General features: G+C 41.1%; 1 protein-coding gene across 1 annotated transcript; it reads right to left on the reverse strand.

Annotated features, from left to right (window-relative positions):
• Positions 1 to 3,617: 3,617 nt before the first annotated feature.
• Positions 3,618 to 18,669, reverse strand: PPP2CA (protein phosphatase 2 catalytic subunit alpha). The gene is made up of 7 exons (XM_002189567.6): positions 18,342 to 18,669; positions 7,367 to 7,576; positions 6,692 to 6,865; positions 6,424 to 6,513; positions 5,968 to 6,129; positions 5,107 to 5,225; positions 3,618 to 4,370 (listed from the first exon to the last, which is right to left on the reverse strand). The coding sequence occupies exons 1-7, from the start codon at positions 18,441 to 18,443 to the stop codon at positions 4,298 to 4,300; spliced, it is 930 nt and encodes a 309-aa protein (XP_002189603.1). The 5' UTR covers positions 18,444 to 18,669; the 3' UTR covers positions 3,618 to 4,297.
• Positions 18,670 to 19,946: the final 1,277 nt, after the last annotated feature.

Consider the following 19,946-nt stretch of genomic DNA (forward strand, 5'->3'; position numbering starts at 1 on the left):
AGAGTAATTAAGAGATCAGGAGTTCAACCCATCTTAAAGACTAAAGCTTTTAAGCTCCAGCACAGGTTTAAAAGGCTAAAACTTGCAGCACTGCTTTATTTAAAACCAAAAGTGTTGTTTCAGCCTTTTTTCCCTGTCCATATGCCAAAGCACTCTGGTCCCTTGCTCAAGAGAGCAGCCTGCCTTTATTCCCATCCAAAAGGAGTAAAGCCAAATGAATTAGAGCACCAAAATAACTTTTTGTAAAACCACAGAAGGCTGACTCATGAACTGCTGACTCTGCAGGGCTTTGTTGGTGTGTTCATGAGTACTGAAAGATTTCTACACAGTCCAGTGTGATTTTTACTTAACACTTTACCTGTTTCAAACCTTCTCCCAGAACTTGCAGAACACCAGTCCTGTGTCATGACTGCCATAGCACACACAAGGCATCCAATGCCTTCTACAAGGCTTCAAAAATCACTGCTTGCAGACATTTTGCTCCAAAAATCCAAACTCATACAAACCACGAGTACTGTTGCATAAAACATGGAACATGTAAAAAGCCGCTTTTCAGGCAAATTTGCTCTAACCTAGATGGCAAACCTTAAAATACATTAAGAGTTTCCAGGAGTGCTCTGCATCCAAACAAGCAGCAATTAGAGCTATAAATGAGTGTGGAAGTGTAAGGAGGTAATGAGAGTGGAGACACACTTTCACTGAATTTGGAGCAGCATTTAACTTGAAATTCAAAATTGTGATCACACTTGCATCTTACAACCATTTTTCCTGAATGAACAAGAGTGCTTATTCTCCAGCCCCCTCCCAAGGTCACAGCTCCTCCAAGAGCAGGAACTGCACTCCAGTATTACTAAGAATATGTTTATTTAACTATGAAAAAAAGAGCCAAAATAAACCCAGCACTAGCATAGCGGTTTGGTTTTGTCTTGTACAGGAGGAAATCCTTTACTTTTAAGAGTCAGGATAAATTTTTAAATTGTCAAAGCAAAGACTTGTCCCAACGTCCTTGAAACACAATTGATTTTTAAAAAGGACTGTGCTTCAGTTTACTGCTATAAAAATCAAAATAAATCCCATGGAACGTGGATTGGTAGATATTGGCACCTTTCAGCAATTTTTCTCTTACTGGAGGAGCTTTTGACAGGAACTGGACCAAGATAGAAACGGGTGAAATGTCACAGCTTCCATTATCAGGATGTCCCCTCACCACCTTTTTCACAGGGCAGAATTTGTTCTGTCACCATCCAGACACGTGGGGAAGGAGGCAACACTCTACCTGCACTCTCCCATGGATCCAGTATCTTGCCAGGTATGATCAGGAGACCTAAATGAGGCAACATTGCCCAAGCACTTGGAGCAGGGATATTGAGCGTGTACAGCAGCATCGGCAGCTAAAGCAATCAGGAAAGAGCACCAGGTGACAGTCACACACATTTGTTACCTTGGACAAACATCCACCTGCAGGGGCAGCAGGCAGCCCCAAGCTCCAGGGATCTGTAAAGGGAGGGCCATAAGTAGAGAAACAAAGCACAGGGCGGAAATAGGCAGAAGAAAGGTGCAGAAAGAGGGTGAAGGGGGAAAAAATTTGGCAAATCTATACATCTCTGTATGTATATAATACATACTTGATTTCATGGGCCCTCAGTTCTCAGACACACCTGCAGCAGTTCAGGGTGCTCACTTTGATATGAAATGGCCAGTGACTTATACAAAATGAAATTTGGAAAGCTTAAAACCCTCTCCCTTTGTCCAAAAATACTCTCCTGGCTCTATTTAAGTTCCGAGAAAGAAGAAAAGAACAGCTCACAGAGAAGTACAGTTTCATTCCCAACTGCCTTCTGATAACCTAAACCCCAATGTCAGCCCTCCCCACTAAGAACTGGGTGTGACATTTCCAGTTCAACACTGCACCACCACAATACGGGAGTTCCAGCTGTGCCTCTCCTTTGTACTGCACGGAATGGAGCAGGCAGAGCAGAGATGGAGGAATTGCCAGGGATCTCCAAACTCTGCTCATTTCTCTGCAGCCACCAAGCTCACAGGCTGAAGCAAAGGAAGTTTGTGCAGTACCAATCAGCTACTAATAAATCAAACCCCCATTATCTATATCTTTGTTTCTTCTCTTGCATCTTCCAAACATGAGTTCAGCTGGTTAGTGCTCCATCACAGCAATGTATTTTTTCTTCACTGAAGAAAACAATGTGGTTTTTGCACTGGAATCTTCACACAGACCATCACAACATAATTATAGAGGAAAGCACAAAAACTGGAGTGACTCCAACATTGTCCATGGACTTTACTAACAAGCACTTGGATTTGTGTACAGAAACTGAAGCAAAGAAAGGACTGCTCCCTGCCAGAGCAGATGAGTCACACCAATTAAAGCAACAAGAAAAGCAGAAAATAGGGCAAAGTCATTCCTCTTGAAGGAATGGTGTCAATGAAAGCACAAAGTCCCATCTACACAAACACAGAGAAAGACAAGTGACAGGAATGGAACATGAACTACTCTCAGCAAAGGATTGTTTTAATAGTGATCAAAGCCAAAGCTCCCACTATACTAAAAAAAGCAACTTCAGGTGCACTTATTTTTGGCATGCACTTCTTCCTGTACGAGATCAAACTACAGCAGACTGAGCTCTCCAGAAGCCATTTGGAACCCAACCTACCACAACAGGACTCAAATTCTGCTGAAGGAAAAGCAACCACTTAAGCCTTTCTGAAAGGGGATGAAGCAATGCTTGATGAAATGCAGCATCTTCTTTTCAAGTTAAAGAATTAAGTGGTACTCCAACTTTTCAGAAAAGCATGGCTAGGACTAGACCTCCAGGCGAGTTGAACATTTGCAAAATTTGTGTGTTCCCTTAGAAACAAGCAGCATAAAAAACAAATCTCCACGTTATTACAGAATCTACACTGTGCCCAAGAAACTTAAAGTCTCAAACAATCTGAATATTAAGAGACCTTCTACTAAGTCAACAGCCAGGTACATAATTTAGATGTACCCAAGAAGTTTCACACACAAGCCTCAAGAAGGTGTAACATTTGAATTCTGGCTTTGAACCAAATCATCAAATTGGGGTTCAGATTTTGAAGAAGTTAGTAGAAAGGAAATATTTAAACAGAAGTTAACACAAACCACATATCACTGTTTTTCAGAATGGAAGCCTGGGCAAATACACGTAGCACTAAATTTCAAGTTGTTTCCTTTAATATTTACAAAACTGGTTTTATTCTTAGTTGTTCAGAAAAATTATTTTAAGTATTAGCACCTACATTGTAAATTACTCAAACTTAGATTTACACTTGAAATAAAGCCACAAGCAAACAGTTAAGTGAACTTATATTCTTCCATTTCTGAGCATTTCAGTAGAGCACCAAGAGGGAAAGAGCAACATGTGAGTAACCAGCAAGCTGTTCTCAGCTGTGAGACACAGGCCCAGGCACCTTCCTGGGACACGATTCAGAAGGTCAGAGTTTTCCAGCACACTCCAAATCACCTCAGTTTTACTTATTTAGAAGGTGGAAATTTCTATGCAAGTTTATAAAACCCATCCAGCTACATATGTTAGTTTATTAAAACACAGTTGACCTGAGATGCAATTAGAATTTTGACATTTTTCCATACTTAGTTCACAAGTTTATTATGAAAAACACTGCAGCTCTGTCCTGCAGTAACATTGTTTTACAGAAAAAAACAGTTCTGTTCAAAGTAATTCACTATCCTTGGACAATTACAAGGGACAATATGGTAGGGCAGAGTGGAAAAGGGAACTGAGTGCAGACAAAAAAAAAAAAAAAATCAATACAATTAAATTAAACAGTATTCCCTGAAAATAAAACAAACAGTTTCAGAACAAATATGAGGCCTTGGTACTTATTTTAAAAATGTTCTTTAAGCTTCAATGATTGTTTGCTGCTACCCTTATCTACAGTCATGCTGAATAAAGCTATAGCTAAATGGAAAGTTAAATGTATTCACGAGGTGTTAATGTCTACATCTTATTATTTGCAGTCTCTCAGAGAAAGCAAAAGTAACTACAAATAGCGCTATGCCAGAAACTGGTTTCTTGACCAACAATGTTGCTTCAGCATGCAATGAACTGGTTCATTCTAAAGTGGTCACAGTTGTTGATGACAAGAGGCTTTGTATTGAATATGGCACGTCTTTTGGTCCATGTGAAAACAAAGTTTGAATGTTAAATATTTTCTGACACTTTGGAGTTACTGTTGCTCTTCCCATTTTCTTTAGGTCAACATATGGTTCATGGCAATACTGTACAGGTCTAAAATCTCTTTACAGGAAGTAGTCTGGGGTGCGACGAGTAACATGCGGTTCGCCTCTGCGCGGCGCCGGGTCAAACTGCAAACTGAAGAGACAGAGTCAATGAAAACAAGAGCGCAGCTCACGTTCAGGTGTGCTCTAGCCCTGAACTGCAGAGACTCACTTGTGTTAAACCACTGCTCCTGTAAGTTTTATCAACCAACTTAACTTTTCTAGAACAAGTGTTCCAGCTCTTCCACTCCTCTTAGTATGTACTTTCAACCATCACATAATAAATTCCTCTTACCATGAAGGTCTGGAAAGAAATTAATTTCAGCTTTAAGACTCAAAGTGGTCGAACTTTTGTATCTATTAGAAAGTTAAAGTCTCCAGTTATTATCAAAGAGGGCAGTTTGCATGGTGGTTTTGTCTCATTTACTAGTAAAGTTGCTGCTGCAGTAGTTAATTAGAAATCTCATTTAAAGACTTGACATCCCAACACCTGCAGAATTCAAAGATTCTTCAAGTCTCCTGCCCAAGACTGGAATGCATTACCTTAGATGTCACAGACTACTCCTGCTCTCAAATCACATCCCTACACTGTAAGTCCAGGTACTTATAAAAACAAAACTGAGGAGTCTCACTTTAATGTGATAAAAGAGCTCAACAGCAACTGTTCCAGAGGCTTGACTCCAAGACTTTAAATGTGACTAACCCAACAATTCCACACTCACTCTACCTCCTGAAGGCTTAGAGAGAGGAAGAAACCCCCATACTTTAACATAATTAAATGGTATCTTAAAATCACAGGCAACGCAATTCTTATTTTTAAACATACTTACAAGGAGTATTTTAGAGTATCATCAAGTTCCATAATTGCAGCCTGGTTGCCACAACGGTAACAATAGTTTGGAGCACTGAAAATTGTTACTACATTCCGATCATGGCACCAGTTGTACCCCTGGAAAGAAGGAAAAAATTATTATGACAACCAAGTTACTGTGCCCCACGCAACCGCCTGACTACAAACCAGCCTTTTAATGCACACAGCCCTAAGTGGCTTTTGTAGGGTTACTTTAAATAAGCTTAAGGCTGTGTCCTTTTTTTCTCTTCTGGAGAGAAAAAGTGTAAAAAGGAATTTTGGCCTTCATAGGTTGCTTCCTACTAGCAAATATGAGCTAGATATTAAAAAAAAAAACAAAACACCTAGCAATATTTCTCCATTGCATTAGCATTAAATAGTTAAAACAGCAATTCTGAAGTACACAATCCACTCTAAATCTTCAACTGTGATCACCAAAACCAGAGTCCAGACATACATTTAAAAATCTGAACTGCTGGGAGTAACTAGAGACCAAGAACAAAAGCACACATCCAAGCTAAAAACAAAAATTACACCTTTAAAATATTTAAAACATATTTAAAAACCTTTTAATCTACACAGAAATGCAATACCACATGTAGTACCAAAGCCTGGTTTGAGATATTACTGTACATTTTCAGGAAAACAAGGCCAAAAAAAGGTTACTCCACTGTCAAACTCCTTTAGTAGCACGTGAATGCTGTCAGTATCAAGTTTCTGGAATACTCTTAGCTGGATCATCACCTGTCAGTAGCATACACACATCTCTGACACACAGAGCATGGAATCAATGGACCAAGGACACAATCCAAAGTTTGTACACACAGGTGGTCCTGCTCACCTCCATTACCAACTGATGAGCTCTTGAAACCAACGTAAGGCCATTTGCATGGTTAAAGGTTTCTGAAATATCCTGTCCAAATGTGTAACCTGCACCTCGAGGAGAAATTCCCCAGCCACCACGATCATCTGGATCTGACCATAGCAAGTCACACATTGGACCCTGTAAGAGATGTAGATGATGTTTCAGAGGTGAAGTGCAAAGAACCAAAACCAACAAAAACCAAAAATGTTTGCACATGCACCACCCCTGCACAACTCTTTAAGACTTAATATGTTCCCTTCTTTAAGCAAGGACATGCCTCTCATTTTTCCTTTAAAAAATCCAGAGCAGGAAGACAGCAAGCACTTTAATATTGCTAAACTGGTTTGAATTTCATTTTCAGCCTGCAAGCTTAACCCCCCAATACATGCTGAATCATCAATCTCATTGGCTTAGAAAATTATTTTTCAGTACCTCATGGGGAACTTCCTGCAAGCGATCAAGTGCTCTGATGTGATCCAGTGTATCTATAGATGGAGAGAGGCCACCATGTAGACAAAAAATCTGCAAGTTAAGAAACATGAAGTTTATTTGCATTAATCAGTGCAGTTAGAACAGTTTAGAATAAATTATTATGAGAAAATTTGCATGAGATTCCTTTGAAGATGAGAGCTGAGAGAATGCAATATTAAGAACTCCCTTTACAATCAAAAACATTCAAGTTTGTCAGATGTCAACATACCTGGCCATCCACCAAGGCAGTTAGAGGCAGGTAATCAAAAAGGTCTGTAAAGTACTTCCAAACATTTGCATTTCCGTATTTCCTTAAACATTCATCATAGAAACCATAAACTTGTGTGATTTGCCTGCTTTCATGGTTCCCTCGAAGAATTGTGATACGTTCACGGTAACGGACCTAAACAGGAGAGTTTATTTTAGCACATCAATGAGCAACTCTTCCCCAGAACAGAATTTTCACTCCTCAATCCCTGCCACACATCAATAAAGCAGCTAAAACTGAACCATTCTGAAGATTAAATAATAACCTTTAAGGGGAAAAAAAATTACTCATTTATTTCAATCTTCAATGGCCACTTACTTCTGAGTTTAATTACAAGTTATATTTATTATTACTAGGGGACTTCATTACACCTGTGCATTAAGCTGATCTCTCCAAGCAAATTCTTAAAGATTGCTACTTAGGCAAGTAAAACATAAACACTCATTTCAGATAAAGCTCAGGCTTGCACCTGAACATTTTTATAATTTTTTTTTAATAAGTAAAACTAAGAAAGGTAACAAGTCAGTTTCAGTAGCTCTAATACCAATACAGTGAAAATCATAATAAATATTAAGTGTAGTAAGGATAGTAATGATATATTTTATATACAACTGTAAAGCTGAGAAGCAAAGTTACCTTAAGAGCTACAAGCAATGTGACTGTTTCGACTGAATAATATCCTCTGTCAACATAGTCCCCCATAAACAAATAGTTTGTGTCTGGTGATTTGCCTCCAATTCTGAAAAGTTCCATGAGGTCGTGAAATTGTCCATGGACATCTCCACAGACTGTGACTGGACATCGCACTTCTTGTACATTGGATTCTTTTGTCAAAATTTCTTTAGCCTATAAGCAAAAAAGTACATAAATGGTGAGTTTGTCTAGGAAAAGCTGTTTTATTCAAAGCACACTCTACCACTTCCAACTCTGCTACCTGCTCTCTTTAGGAGCTCTTGTCCGTCCCTTCCTTCCCTGAAGCACTTGAAGGAGTAGTTTATCTTTACTTAAATGCCATTTATCTTAAAACAGCATTTTACTTTACGGTATCTGAAGCAAAACTTCAGACTTTCTATAAAAATAGTTCTGCAAAGCATAGAACAATGAACATCACTACTGGAACTTAAGAAGTTTTTAAGTATTTTGAAAAACTGAATCTAAAAAACGTGCCAACATCTTACTTCCAAAAGCCCAAACTCAGACACAGCCAAAACACCACCAATACCTTGGCACTACTCGCCTGTACAAACATCTTCAACCCACCTGCAAAGGCAGAGGGGTCCTGCATGAAGCAGAATGAGAACACACATCCACTGGTACCAGCAACTACAGAGCAGGCCACTACCTGCACAAGTTCTCTCAACAAGTTTTGTGATTTAACACAGACTAATAACATCAAATTGTGTCTTCATAAACCAGAGGTGGGTACGCTGTTTGTGATCACCATTTTTTCCCCAAAAATTGTGGATATCAAAGTTGCAGACAAAAGTAATTTGTATGAAGAAGCACAGGCTAAATATAGCACCAGAAAGGTAATTTTGAAATAATGCAAGACAGTTGTTACAGTTTGTTCTCAGAACAGTCACCAGACACATGCCACAATGATTTGCTAAATCAAGAAGCTATTAAAAATATAAATAGTAACAAGTTTACTAGTAACCATCTACTAAGATTTCCCTGTTTTTCAAGAGTCAATGCTCCTATTAAAAAATGATCCTTTTTAACCTCATTAACTCAATTACAAGAAAATATATAAAAATTATATTCTATTCTATAACCCAATTGTCTATAAGAAAGCGGCTGACACTCCCACCCAAAAGTGGTGTCACTGTCCCACACATCATCCTGGCTGACCACCATGGTCACCACTTCAAACAGAAACAACACCTAAGTTTAATGATGGAAATTCATTAAATTCAATGTTTCACTGCAAAGAAATAAAACAATACAGCATGGCTAAGCACCCTGCACGACATAAAGCTTTAGATGTCACTCTGCAGACATATTCACCTCAAAAGTCAGTCTCATGTGACTGTTTCCACTTGCATTGTGCCCAGTACTAAAGATAGGTCATTCCTGGTTTGTGGTCAATGCTAAAAGTGCAGATGTATTTTAAGATAGCCTGACTTGAGTTAACTTTAATGACGTGACACTCACCGGATGTTTTGAAGGTGTTTGAACAGCCCTAGCCTCTTCTAATACTCCCTTACATTCAGAAGCATTAGCCAGCTTAATTCTCCTTTAGACAGAGAACATCACAGATGCTTACAGGATTTTGATATAAAAAACCTACTCTTTAATGAGAGTTTCTACCACTGGATTTTCTTTACCCACTTGAAGTATGGCACAAAGAAAGCAGCATTCATTTTTCATCAAAGGTATGCAGTGTTTGTGCTGAGAATGGCAGTTCTTAGCAACTGAGTTGTTGCTTCCACAGTTTCTGAAATATTAAATCACCCAGATACTCACATGACCAACCACACAGAGAAGTCAGACAGCTACACTGATGGAAAAAGACTGTTCCAGGTCAATTTGCAAAACAGCAACCTCCGTTTAAATCCTGCAGTGGAGGAATGCTGGTGCAGGGATTCCAACATTTCCATGTTTTCAAACCAGTTTCATGCAACACTGTGTTATGAACTGTTTGGGTCATTTACAGTCTTATGTCCCACAGTATTAGAAGTGGCACATACTCAAGTGCTTAAACACTCTACTTGGCTCTATAAAAGAGCATCAGCAGAGCTGAAAGTAGAAAAAATAACATCCTGAAAGCAAGCCACCAACAAGCAGTCTACTATATCCCAACTTTCATAATAAATTAATTCCTATAAAAAGGTAAAGTAAAAAAGAAAGGACTTTTAATACACCGTAACACAATACAAACACAAGTTGGTAAAACACTACATTTAATACTACAATTTCACAATGGCAAGTGACCACTAATACTAGTCCTGCAGTATCTGTGCCCCAACCTTGTACTGGATCACACACAGCAACTCCACCTGCTTCCACTCCCTCTTTTTACTGATTCTTGAAGGTGCTGCTCAGTCAGCACATCAGGTAACTCCCTCCCCCATGCATCCTCCTCTCCAACAAATGGACTTCCCATCAACAGCTCTCCTACACTTCCTCAGGGAGAAGAAGCAATAGAGCACTCTTCACCATCCTTCAGCAGAAAGCAGGAACCTCCTTGATCCAATCATCTGACAGAGGAGAACTAAGACAGACACACACACACACACATAACCCCCTAAACTTCAAACACCCCAGGACCTACTGCCACAAAGGATAATAGGGCAACAATGCAGTATTTTGACATCAACATTTTGAAACATCCAGGCTTCACAGCCTATCATCATGACAAACAATGATAAAATTAATAAACAGATTTTCTCGAGCACCTATTAGTTCTTTTTGTCTCTGCCTTTTTTCAGTTCTCAACAATTGCTACTATTAGGACAGCCCTGAACTTCTCTACACCTCTTAACACTTAATTAATCTTTTTTACATAGAAGAATACAACCACAAGTCAAATTTCTGTGGTGCAGGATACTTAAGCAAAAACTTGTTATCAACAGCCTACCATATTACAGTTGTAAAACCCTGCCTCTAAATCAGTTTAATTATTTTTTCAGCACTACACTCTCAGACTTCAAAATAAAATGCAAACACATACAGAATAAGACAGCAAAGAACACGTTACTTCAAGTTGATAAATGCTAATTTTACAGACAATTACTAATGAAGTCAAAGACAAAAAACACACAGCTGTGAGACAGTTACACAGGAAGAGTATAAGAACAAGTGTAATGCTGTTGTAAACACTACTGCTGAGGTGGAAAGTCACATACTTTACTCAGAACAATCTCAAAGTTCAAAAAATAAACAATAAGTATCAAATTTCAGCTTAGTCATAGTCACTGGAATTCATTGTGACTTGATATTGGCTTACTCAGTCATTTCTCTGTGAAAACTTGTACAATCCCAAAACTTAACAAGAATAAAACCAATATTGGTTTAAACACACAAGAAAACAACCAATTTTCACTTTACTATAAAAAGAGTAGCACTGCATAAAAACTCAACCTAGCACTTAAGAATTAAACCACTCCTGGCCTGCTGCACATCATCTAAAGGCCGAGCTGAACAGTACCAACCTGCTTTGGTGGCTCTGCTTACAAAGCACATGTCTGCAAGATGCTGGTCTTAAAACACAAAGATCAGTTTCATTGTTTTAAGACATACAAGAATTTTGAAATGATGACTATTAAAGTCACTACCATGTGATTTTCAGATCCTCAGTTTATTTAATGAAATGCATGGGTTGTATGCATGCAGATGTATCTCTTATTTTCGTTGCACCCTCTAAATATTTTTATCCTATATGCTACAAATAAGACTCAGAGTTGAGTGTCATAAAAGCCATAATCCATCTATTTTACTTCCTCAACTCACTCTGTGCTGAGGATATGCAAGTTTCCCTCACAAGCAGTGTACATCATCAACCTCGTCTCACAGAAATAATTTCCAGTGGCCCATTTCTACAAAATCCTCTGAATTAATCTGTACCCAAATTCATCCGTATTTCCAGAATATACCAGATATTTCTTATTTACTCTGACCCCTTCTTAGGTCCCTACATTCTAGCATGAGCTCTGACAAGTAACCAATTATCTACCATGAAAAACTCTGGGGCACATAGAAGAAAACAACGAGACCCAAACCAAACAGTAAATACCACTGTATCTGTGTAGAATTGTAAATCAATGCTTGAAGCAGCACTATGAACCAGTCATCAAAAGATTACCACTACTAACTCAGTAAAGAAAATACAACCATTATTTTAATTACACAACACAGCCCCAAAGTCATGGTTGCAGATGGTAATGTGTCATTCTTGGCAGACCAGAATTCACACCTGCAGCCCACCATGCTGCCTAGTAAAGTGTGTAATGAGAAGCATCCACTGTAACCAAGAAATAGTTATTTGTAGTTACCATACAGATATTTTGATGAGATTGAAGACTTCAACCACACCCATAATTTCCTGTCACCAAGGTGCACAGGATGTGACTAAAGGCACAAAGATCAGCTAATTGGGATGAATACTGGTTTTAGCTGTTCAAACATCATGACCTGGAAAAGGTTACAGTTCTGAGCAAAGTCATCCATTACAGTCAGCAATTCTTCTGCAGAGTCAATGCTTTTCAATTTAAAGATTTCCCCACTCCTCACTTGGGAAGGAAAGAGAGCAGGTTCAGACAAAAGATGGGCATTTTAAACAAAAAGATGACATTTTAAACAAAACTAGATAAATGAAGCCTCCAATGACACCCTTCTGTGAAGGGGGCATGGCAGTGAGATTACACATGACCCAAATGGGAAACTGATTTACACTGAACTTCGCAATCCACTAAGGAGTTCAGCATGAATGCGTTAAGTAGCAACAAAATTAAAATACAAAGCTCCTCACTGACATTTAATTATTTAGTATTCCAAACTAAAACCAGGATTTCCATCCACACAGAAATACTCTTTTACCAGGACAGAAGTGAATGCATCTGCTTTCTCTCTGGATTTGTAACTACACCTACACCTTCATTTCTAATCTCTTCTGTTCAGTGAGATGAGGGACCAGGTTAAATAGAAGGTATTAGCCAACCAAAAGAGCAACCCCAATGCCAGGACTGCTGTAAGATTAAAATAAGACCACCACTTTCCTTTATCACCTGTAAATTCTAGGAGGCCTACAAGAAAGCATGCAAGCAGCAAACTTCTGCCAAATAACCCTCCCTTCCTTTGTATTACAAAAGTAGGGACCTACATTGGAAACCTTGATAGCCCCCTCAACATTTCCATATGAAAAGTTCAGTAGTGTCTTATACATTCCGAGTAACTGTTAAGTGTTCTTGCCCTCAGAGGCAAATCTAGAAGGGGAAAGGCTGTTAATCAGTAGTTGACAAGAGCAGTGGGGATAGGAAGAGGGTCTTCTGAAAGAACTCAGTGTCATTATTTTGATTCATACAGAAGATCTTATTATCTTTAAATTGAAGAAAAATAATATAGGAAAAACTTCTTTAAAAAAACATAACAAGTCAAATAACCCATGAACCCTTATGCCTTCCTTAACTCATGGGAGCTCCAAGGAACACATCAGTAATAGCAATGCAGGAAGATGACCACTTACAGGGATGTTTTTCAGTCCTCTCTGTAGAATAAGCTGTATTCATTTTGAATCATTTATATGAAAAAAAAAAAAAAAAATACTACTCCCAAACTAGTTGTGCCTGACATCAACAAGTCCAGCTTCATGAAACGAACTCAGAAAGTTCCCAACCCTTTTGTTCCAGTAACTCCAACATAGCCATGCTACAGGTCAGGACACCAGTTGGAGGACAGCATGCCAAAACTCAAGAAAGAGTTTAGAACCAACCAGCCAATCAGAAACACCTATATTGGAAAGCATGTTCAAAATATTCAGTAGAAATATTGGAGACCTGGCTACTGAGTAACTGAGCTCTAGTATTCATTCTTTACTTAGGAATAAACTTTTTCCAGCTTAATATATACTACCTGAAAAAAAAGAAGTTAACAACAACATTACTGAATACAGCATAATGTTTAAGGGTTCCTAAGCAAGAGTGAAAATTCAATCCCTGCTCCTGTGATTCCCCTCACACAGATCTGCTGTACAAGGCTAGACACAGCCAGACAGGTTTGGGTTTTGTGCTGGGCAAGGCAACCCAGGGAAATGGCTTAGAAGCGATCACAGAGCAGTACTGTCATCACATCTGAGGAGGCAGCAGCCTCAGCACAGGTAGATTTGGAAGAGGACATCAGTCCTGGAGCCTCATCCATGTCTTCAGCCTCAAACTGGCAGAACTCAAGTAGGAACTTTGTCTGACTTAGGAGTGCTTCCTGCTGTTAGCTTAAACTATGCCCGAAACAACACAAGTATCTTTCACTCCTACTTGATCACAACTAATATTGCAACTAAAAAGCAAAAAACCAAAGCCAAACACCGCACTGCTAGCACAACTCATTTTTTACAGAATTTACTATAATTGAAAAAAAACCCAACCCAGAAAGCTGCTGATGGCACAATCACTGGCACATTCAAGCCTAAATTTTTATATGTACATCAAGATGTTCTATGTGAATCCAGACAAGGTGAAAAGGCTGGCGAGTCTGACATTTCAAATGCCTTCTGTGGAAAGAGACAATTTCCATTTTTCATTATCAACCATAACAAAAAAACAAATAAAATGAAACACACAAAAAAAAAAAAAAAACCACGAAAAAAACTCACAATAAATCAGAACACTGGGCATCAAACGATTTTTTTAAAGTCTTCAAGAATAATCTAAAACACAGTCATTTAAGTGTTACAAAAGGCTTTGTACACTACACTTGTAACTCTTCAGAGATAGAAGGTATAACTACATGGCCCCATCAATGACTTGACCCCTAGGTATGTTCAACAAAGGAGCCCCTTGAACAGCTGCTGAGGGGCCCTCCCGCCACTGGCAGCAGCGCTCCCTTGTTACAGAATGCAGGAGCCAGGGCAGTGGCACGGCACAACTGCAACACCGCACATTCCTCTTCTGCCAGGGGCAGAGGAACACAGAACCTGCCTAATGCACAGCCCACCACTCAGGGCATACTCTCACTACCTGGGAATTCTGTTAGGGCAGGTTTCTTGGCTGATTTACAGCAAGTTCAGACAGGAACATTAATTTTCACAATCATCTTAGTCTGAAGAATAGTTAGTTATACATGATGGATATGGGAATACAAAAGCTAGCTAATGGAAAAGCCTCTGCAAATGCAGCTGGAAATAGTTTAAAACATCCACTTCTGGCCAAAATAATCAGCTAAGAAAGGCAACTCCTGAACAGCATAGGAAGCAGAAGGGAACATGTGCCTCTGAAAAAGAAGTTGGACAGACAGCTCAGCTTAAAATACAGGAGTGGGATCCACAGAACATGTAAGTTTAATGTATTACAGGAACTGAACTTTGATTGCACAGGCTTTTTTTGACCTAAAAGAAAGCTTCATCAGAAACATACTTGTCCTCTCAGAATTAAGTCACTCAACATAAGCTAAATGAGTTTGCATAACTCACACAGCTGCAGTGGGTAACCTTTGGTTACAGAACATCTAACTTGGAAGACCAGATATTAAAATGAAAATTATACAACAGGAAAAAAAAATAGAAAAATACACCATGAACAAGGTACGCACCAGAGAACAGTACAGCCCGGAAACACATCTACACTATAAAAGTAGCAATGGTGACAAATCAAAAAGCAAATGTAACCAACATCATTGTTACAGATCAAAAACTGCAGGAGTCAAATCTTGAATGCCTTTACCAGTATCAGCCCTTCACTTAGTTGAAAATATTTTGGCTAGCAGCACTATCTATTCCAAGTCATTTCACTAGCAATTCAAGAACCCTGAAACCCTTTACACAGTAATATATGACCAAATACTCTTCCCTCTCTCCAAAAACTGAAGATGCCACACTCAAACTCACTAAATTACAGAGTAGTGTTTTTGAGGGAGTGGCTCTGATACCCCTGCCTACACCTGCACTAGGTACTTTCTGCAACAACCAAAGCAAACCCTATACAAAAATTCACCTCATTCCTTTGTGCAATTTTAGACTGTCATCCCACCTTCCAGAGCAATGTGCCACACCCCCAGTTCCTGTGATAAAGGGCATCTACACACAGAGACAAGACCATTTCCCTTCACCATCACAATGTATGGGAAAGAAACTAAACCAGCATCCTTTCATTCAAAATGGCCAGTGGAAAAACTCTCACCTGGCAATAAAGGACTTCCTTTCACCTCTGCCAATAAACAATTCAGCACTAACAGGACAAACACTGCTGACATGTAACAGTAACTGGACTGGGTATATTTTGACCATTTCTTTAGAACTTCCATTTCTCAAATGCTGAAGCAAAACACACATAGTCGGCCACTCAACTGATGTAGCATAAACACACAGCACATACTAAGCCTAGAATCATTTAACTGCCACTCAGAGGTTGATTATTTCAAATCATTTGTGAAAGTATAATGTATTATTCATGGTTACAAATTACTTCTAGACTTCGAAGATGTTTCTGCCCAGTTCCCACCACCACCATCACCCAGGTAACCAGGCTCAGTGGAAGACACACCAAGAAAGTAACTGGGATGCATAAATGTCCACAATTATTATGTTTATAAAAATCTGTTAATTTATTCAGTTATCAATACTGAAATACAAGAGAGCCCTCAGGCTTATTCTCATTAGACAGGCACCAGTCTGCACACTGGAAGCCCCAGCAGATCAAGAAATACTTGTCAGGGAGATCATCCAATCAAACAGTGTTATCAGGAAAAGCCCTCATTTTTTTAAAAATTGTTTATTTTAACTAGCCCTAGTTGCAATTCAATATGGTGAAGAACACCACACTATACCTAAGTAGGGTCTTTATCTGTGCTTTGGAACAATAGCTGCATTTGACACTGTCCTTAAGCTATTCATGAAAGCCAGCCTTTTGATGTGATGACATCCACAAAACTACTTAAATAGTCCAAACAAAGAACAATCCAGTGAGATTTCTGAAAGTCAGTGCTGGGAACATGGAAACACATTAAAGCAAGTGCTGTCCATCAGAACAAAGGTGCAGAACTGAGCTCTCATCCCACTTCCATGAACACAGTGGAGAAAAGAAGATGGAAAACTCAGAGTTCAAAGGCCTACTTCCAACTCCTTCCATCAGCAACCATGAAGAAACTTAACTACTCTTAGCAGAAAGTCCAAGTAAATCCACCTGTAGTTATCAGCAACAAATCAACTTTCCCTGACATCACCAGCCCCGTGGCCGAACTCTGCACAGCGCTGACCACACACTGGGCACACAGAGAGAACTGCTACCCCACCCAGAGCTCCCCCAGGGCCAGCCCAGCCAACGCAAGGCTGCTGCCAAAGAACATTGCGATTGGCAGATTTCTCTTCCACAGTTTCATGGTTTCTCATCCCAACACACAGAAGCAGACACAAAGTTTTCTTTGCTTTTTTTCCTTTACCATCATCCTGGTGATGAGCATTACACATTTATCCATAAATGCAGCTCATTTCCATTCTTCACTGGGAAAAAATGATAATGTCATCTTGTGCAACACTGATGACTGGGACTGTATCTTCTGTAAGGAATGTCTTGTGGTATGCCCGCTTCTCACTGAACCAAAACCTCCAGTACATCAAAAACTTTTTGTACATTATACATCCCTCATGGTCCTGCAAGTTACCATAGAGCTCCACAAAATGGGGCCATATACACCCACTCCTGTGGGATTCAGGACTCAGTACCCATCAGTTTATAAACGATGGCAAGTGAAATACTTGCCTCTCACACAAAGCAACACAAGGAAGCAGCTGGACTGCTGTCACTGGAGATGCACATGGAAATAGCTAGGCGGTGACACTGCCACTTGCTTGCAACAGCCTTTAAAATACACAGCCTGGATCAAATGGAAACAGGGTTGAGTTGCTGGAATACAAGTGAACTAAAATCTGTACTGGAGCAAGAGCTGGTCTGGCCAAAATCACTGCAAGTTCTTTATTAAGGTCATGGACAGTCATCTCAAATCAATTTGCTTCCAAAACAATCTGGTGTAGTATGTGAAAACATGATTCCAATTTTAAAATATTCTAGGTACTTTCTGTGGCATGTACATAAGCTTCTTTAGAAGCCAGTACATCCATCACTTCATATATTCCTTGATATCCAGTTCCCAAAAAATTTGTAAGTATTCCATCTTTCAGGCTAGAAATACCTAAAATCATCAGTAATTTAAAAAAAAAAAAACAACAACAAAAAAAAAAAAAAAAAAAACACACAAAAAAAACCCAAAAAAAACCACCACCACCACCACTCAACTATTAAGTTACATCCAGAATCAGAATTCGACTGGAAAATGCCTCTGGATGATATCAGAACAAAATTTTCCTGCATTTACAAAATGCAATCTGTCCTAGGTTGGCTTTACAACCTTTCTAAGCTATGAATGTCTCAATCAACACATTGCCCTGTAACATCCACGTCTCAAACCATCACCATAAAATACGGAATTATATTGGATCTCGAATGTTTATTCTGTGAATTTCGTGAAACCCAGAACCCTATTGAGGGAAAACAAAACCCCAAAGCTAATCTACCCTTCAATTAGTTATAAACGAGTCTGCGCTTATTCATATCATGAAAGATACAAGAAAAAAAAAAATCAAAGCAAGCAGCTCTTTACCGCGTGTAATTTCCAAGCGCCTACCACAAGCTTTTCTTTTCATTTTACTAACTCACGCTTTTGGGGGCTGATTTAACGCTTTAACCGGGGGGGTCTCTCGGGGGTCTCTCCCAGGGATCCATCGCGGCCGCGGCGCCATTTTAGGAGGCGCTGAGCGGGCGGGAGGCGGAGCCGAGCTCCGGCACAGCCGAGGGGCCGCGGCTCGCCCGGCCCCGGCTCCCGGCCCGCTCCCCGCCGGCCCCGGCCCGCCCGAGCCCCGCGCCCGCCCGGCCGAGCGGCACCGCCCCCGCCGCCCCTCGCCACTCACCTTCTCGCAGAGGCTCTTCACCTGCCCCTCGGACAGCTGCTTGCACTCGTTGAGCTGCTCCACCCACTGGTCGAGCTCCTTGGTGAAGACCTTCTCCTCCATCCCGCTCTCCCCCTCCTCCTCCTCCTCCTCACCGGCTGCTGCTGCTGCCGCACCGCCCCGCGGGTCCCTGCGATCCGCGCTCCCCACAGCGGCGGCGGCCGCGACGCGTCAGGGCGGGCGGGCGCGGGGAGAGGGCGGCCCGGGGCGCTCCGGCTGCGGCAGCGCTGCCGCTCCTCGCTCCGCACCGTGTAATGGCCGCCGCTGCTGACGTCACCGCCCCGGCCCCACCGCGGGGAGGGGGACGCCGCGGGAGCCGACGGCGCGTGCGCGGCGCCCGGGCGGGGCCGCGAGTGCGCTCTGAGGGGAGGGGGCGGTGAGCGCGCCCCGGGAGCGGCGGGATGCTGTGCTTCGTCCCGGTTCTCCTTCGTCCCGGTTCTCCTTCCCGGGTCTACTCCTGCGCCCCCGGGGGCTGGCCCTCTCCCCACGGAGGGGCCGTCTGAGGGGCGCGGCAGAGCCATGGCATTGCCGTGAGGGGTCACCGGCATGGCGGTGCCCGGGTGCTGCGCGCCGGCTCCTCCCGGGCCACAGGCTGGGCAGGGCCCTCGGCTGCCAAGCGCCTGCTGCCGGGTCGGGAGACGATGTTTGCGAGGGTTTTGTGCGGCTCCGCAGTGTTTGTGGTTCTCCCTACAATTAATGCATATAGGTATCTCCGAGGCGGGTGCCAAGAGACAGGACAGGAGCACTCGCCGTAAACTAAAACACAGAAAGTTCCACCTCCCCGCGAGAAAGAACTTTACGTTGTGTGCAGCAGAGCACTGGAACGGGCTGCCCGGGAAGGACGTGGAGTCTTCTCTGGAGGCTTTCAAACCCGCCCTGGACACGTTCCTGTGTCCCCTGCTCCAGGTGACCCGGCCCTGGCCGATGGGTCGGACTGGCTGATCTCCGTTCCGACCCGAACAATTCTGTGATGCTGCGGTCCTGAGCCCGGTGACTGTGTCCGTCAGAGAAGAGGGAGGTGGAGGGTACTGCTGCTGTTGGGTACTTGGAAATAAAGCTTTCAGTTCTAAATAATGAGCATTAACTACTATCGTAATTGTACCACCACGTAGTGCTTAGGTTAAAAAGGCTGTGCTGCATTCCTTTAAAACCATTTATACTGAAAGAGTTCCTGGAAGTCCAGAGTTTATAATGACCTTTTTAGACAGAAGCTATGAATGAACTGCAGTGTAAGTGTTCAGTAAAGGAAATTAGTGGTAGACCTTTCAGGAAACTTTCAGGAAGGTGGTATTTTTTTTCAGGAAACTAGTGGTGACCTCAGCTATCTTATTGTACTCAGACACTTGCTACCTAAGGGAAAATATTTCAGTAAGACACAGATAAATTGCAATTAAAAAGAATGTAGGAAATAGGCAGAACCAATTTTTAATGAATTATGTATTTTATTGCAATCTGCATCTTAAATTATAGAGGAAGATTCACCTAAATAACTTACAAAAGGCATGAAATTATCAGTTTAATATTTTTTCACTTAAATGGGTCAAAATGTTGATAAAATATTGATTT

The sequence above is a fragment of the Taeniopygia guttata genome, chromosome 13 (assembly GCF_048771995.1).
Source record: "Taeniopygia guttata chromosome 13, bTaeGut7.mat, whole genome shotgun sequence".
Lineage (NCBI taxonomy): Eukaryota > Metazoa > Chordata > Aves > Passeriformes > Estrildidae > Taeniopygia > Taeniopygia guttata.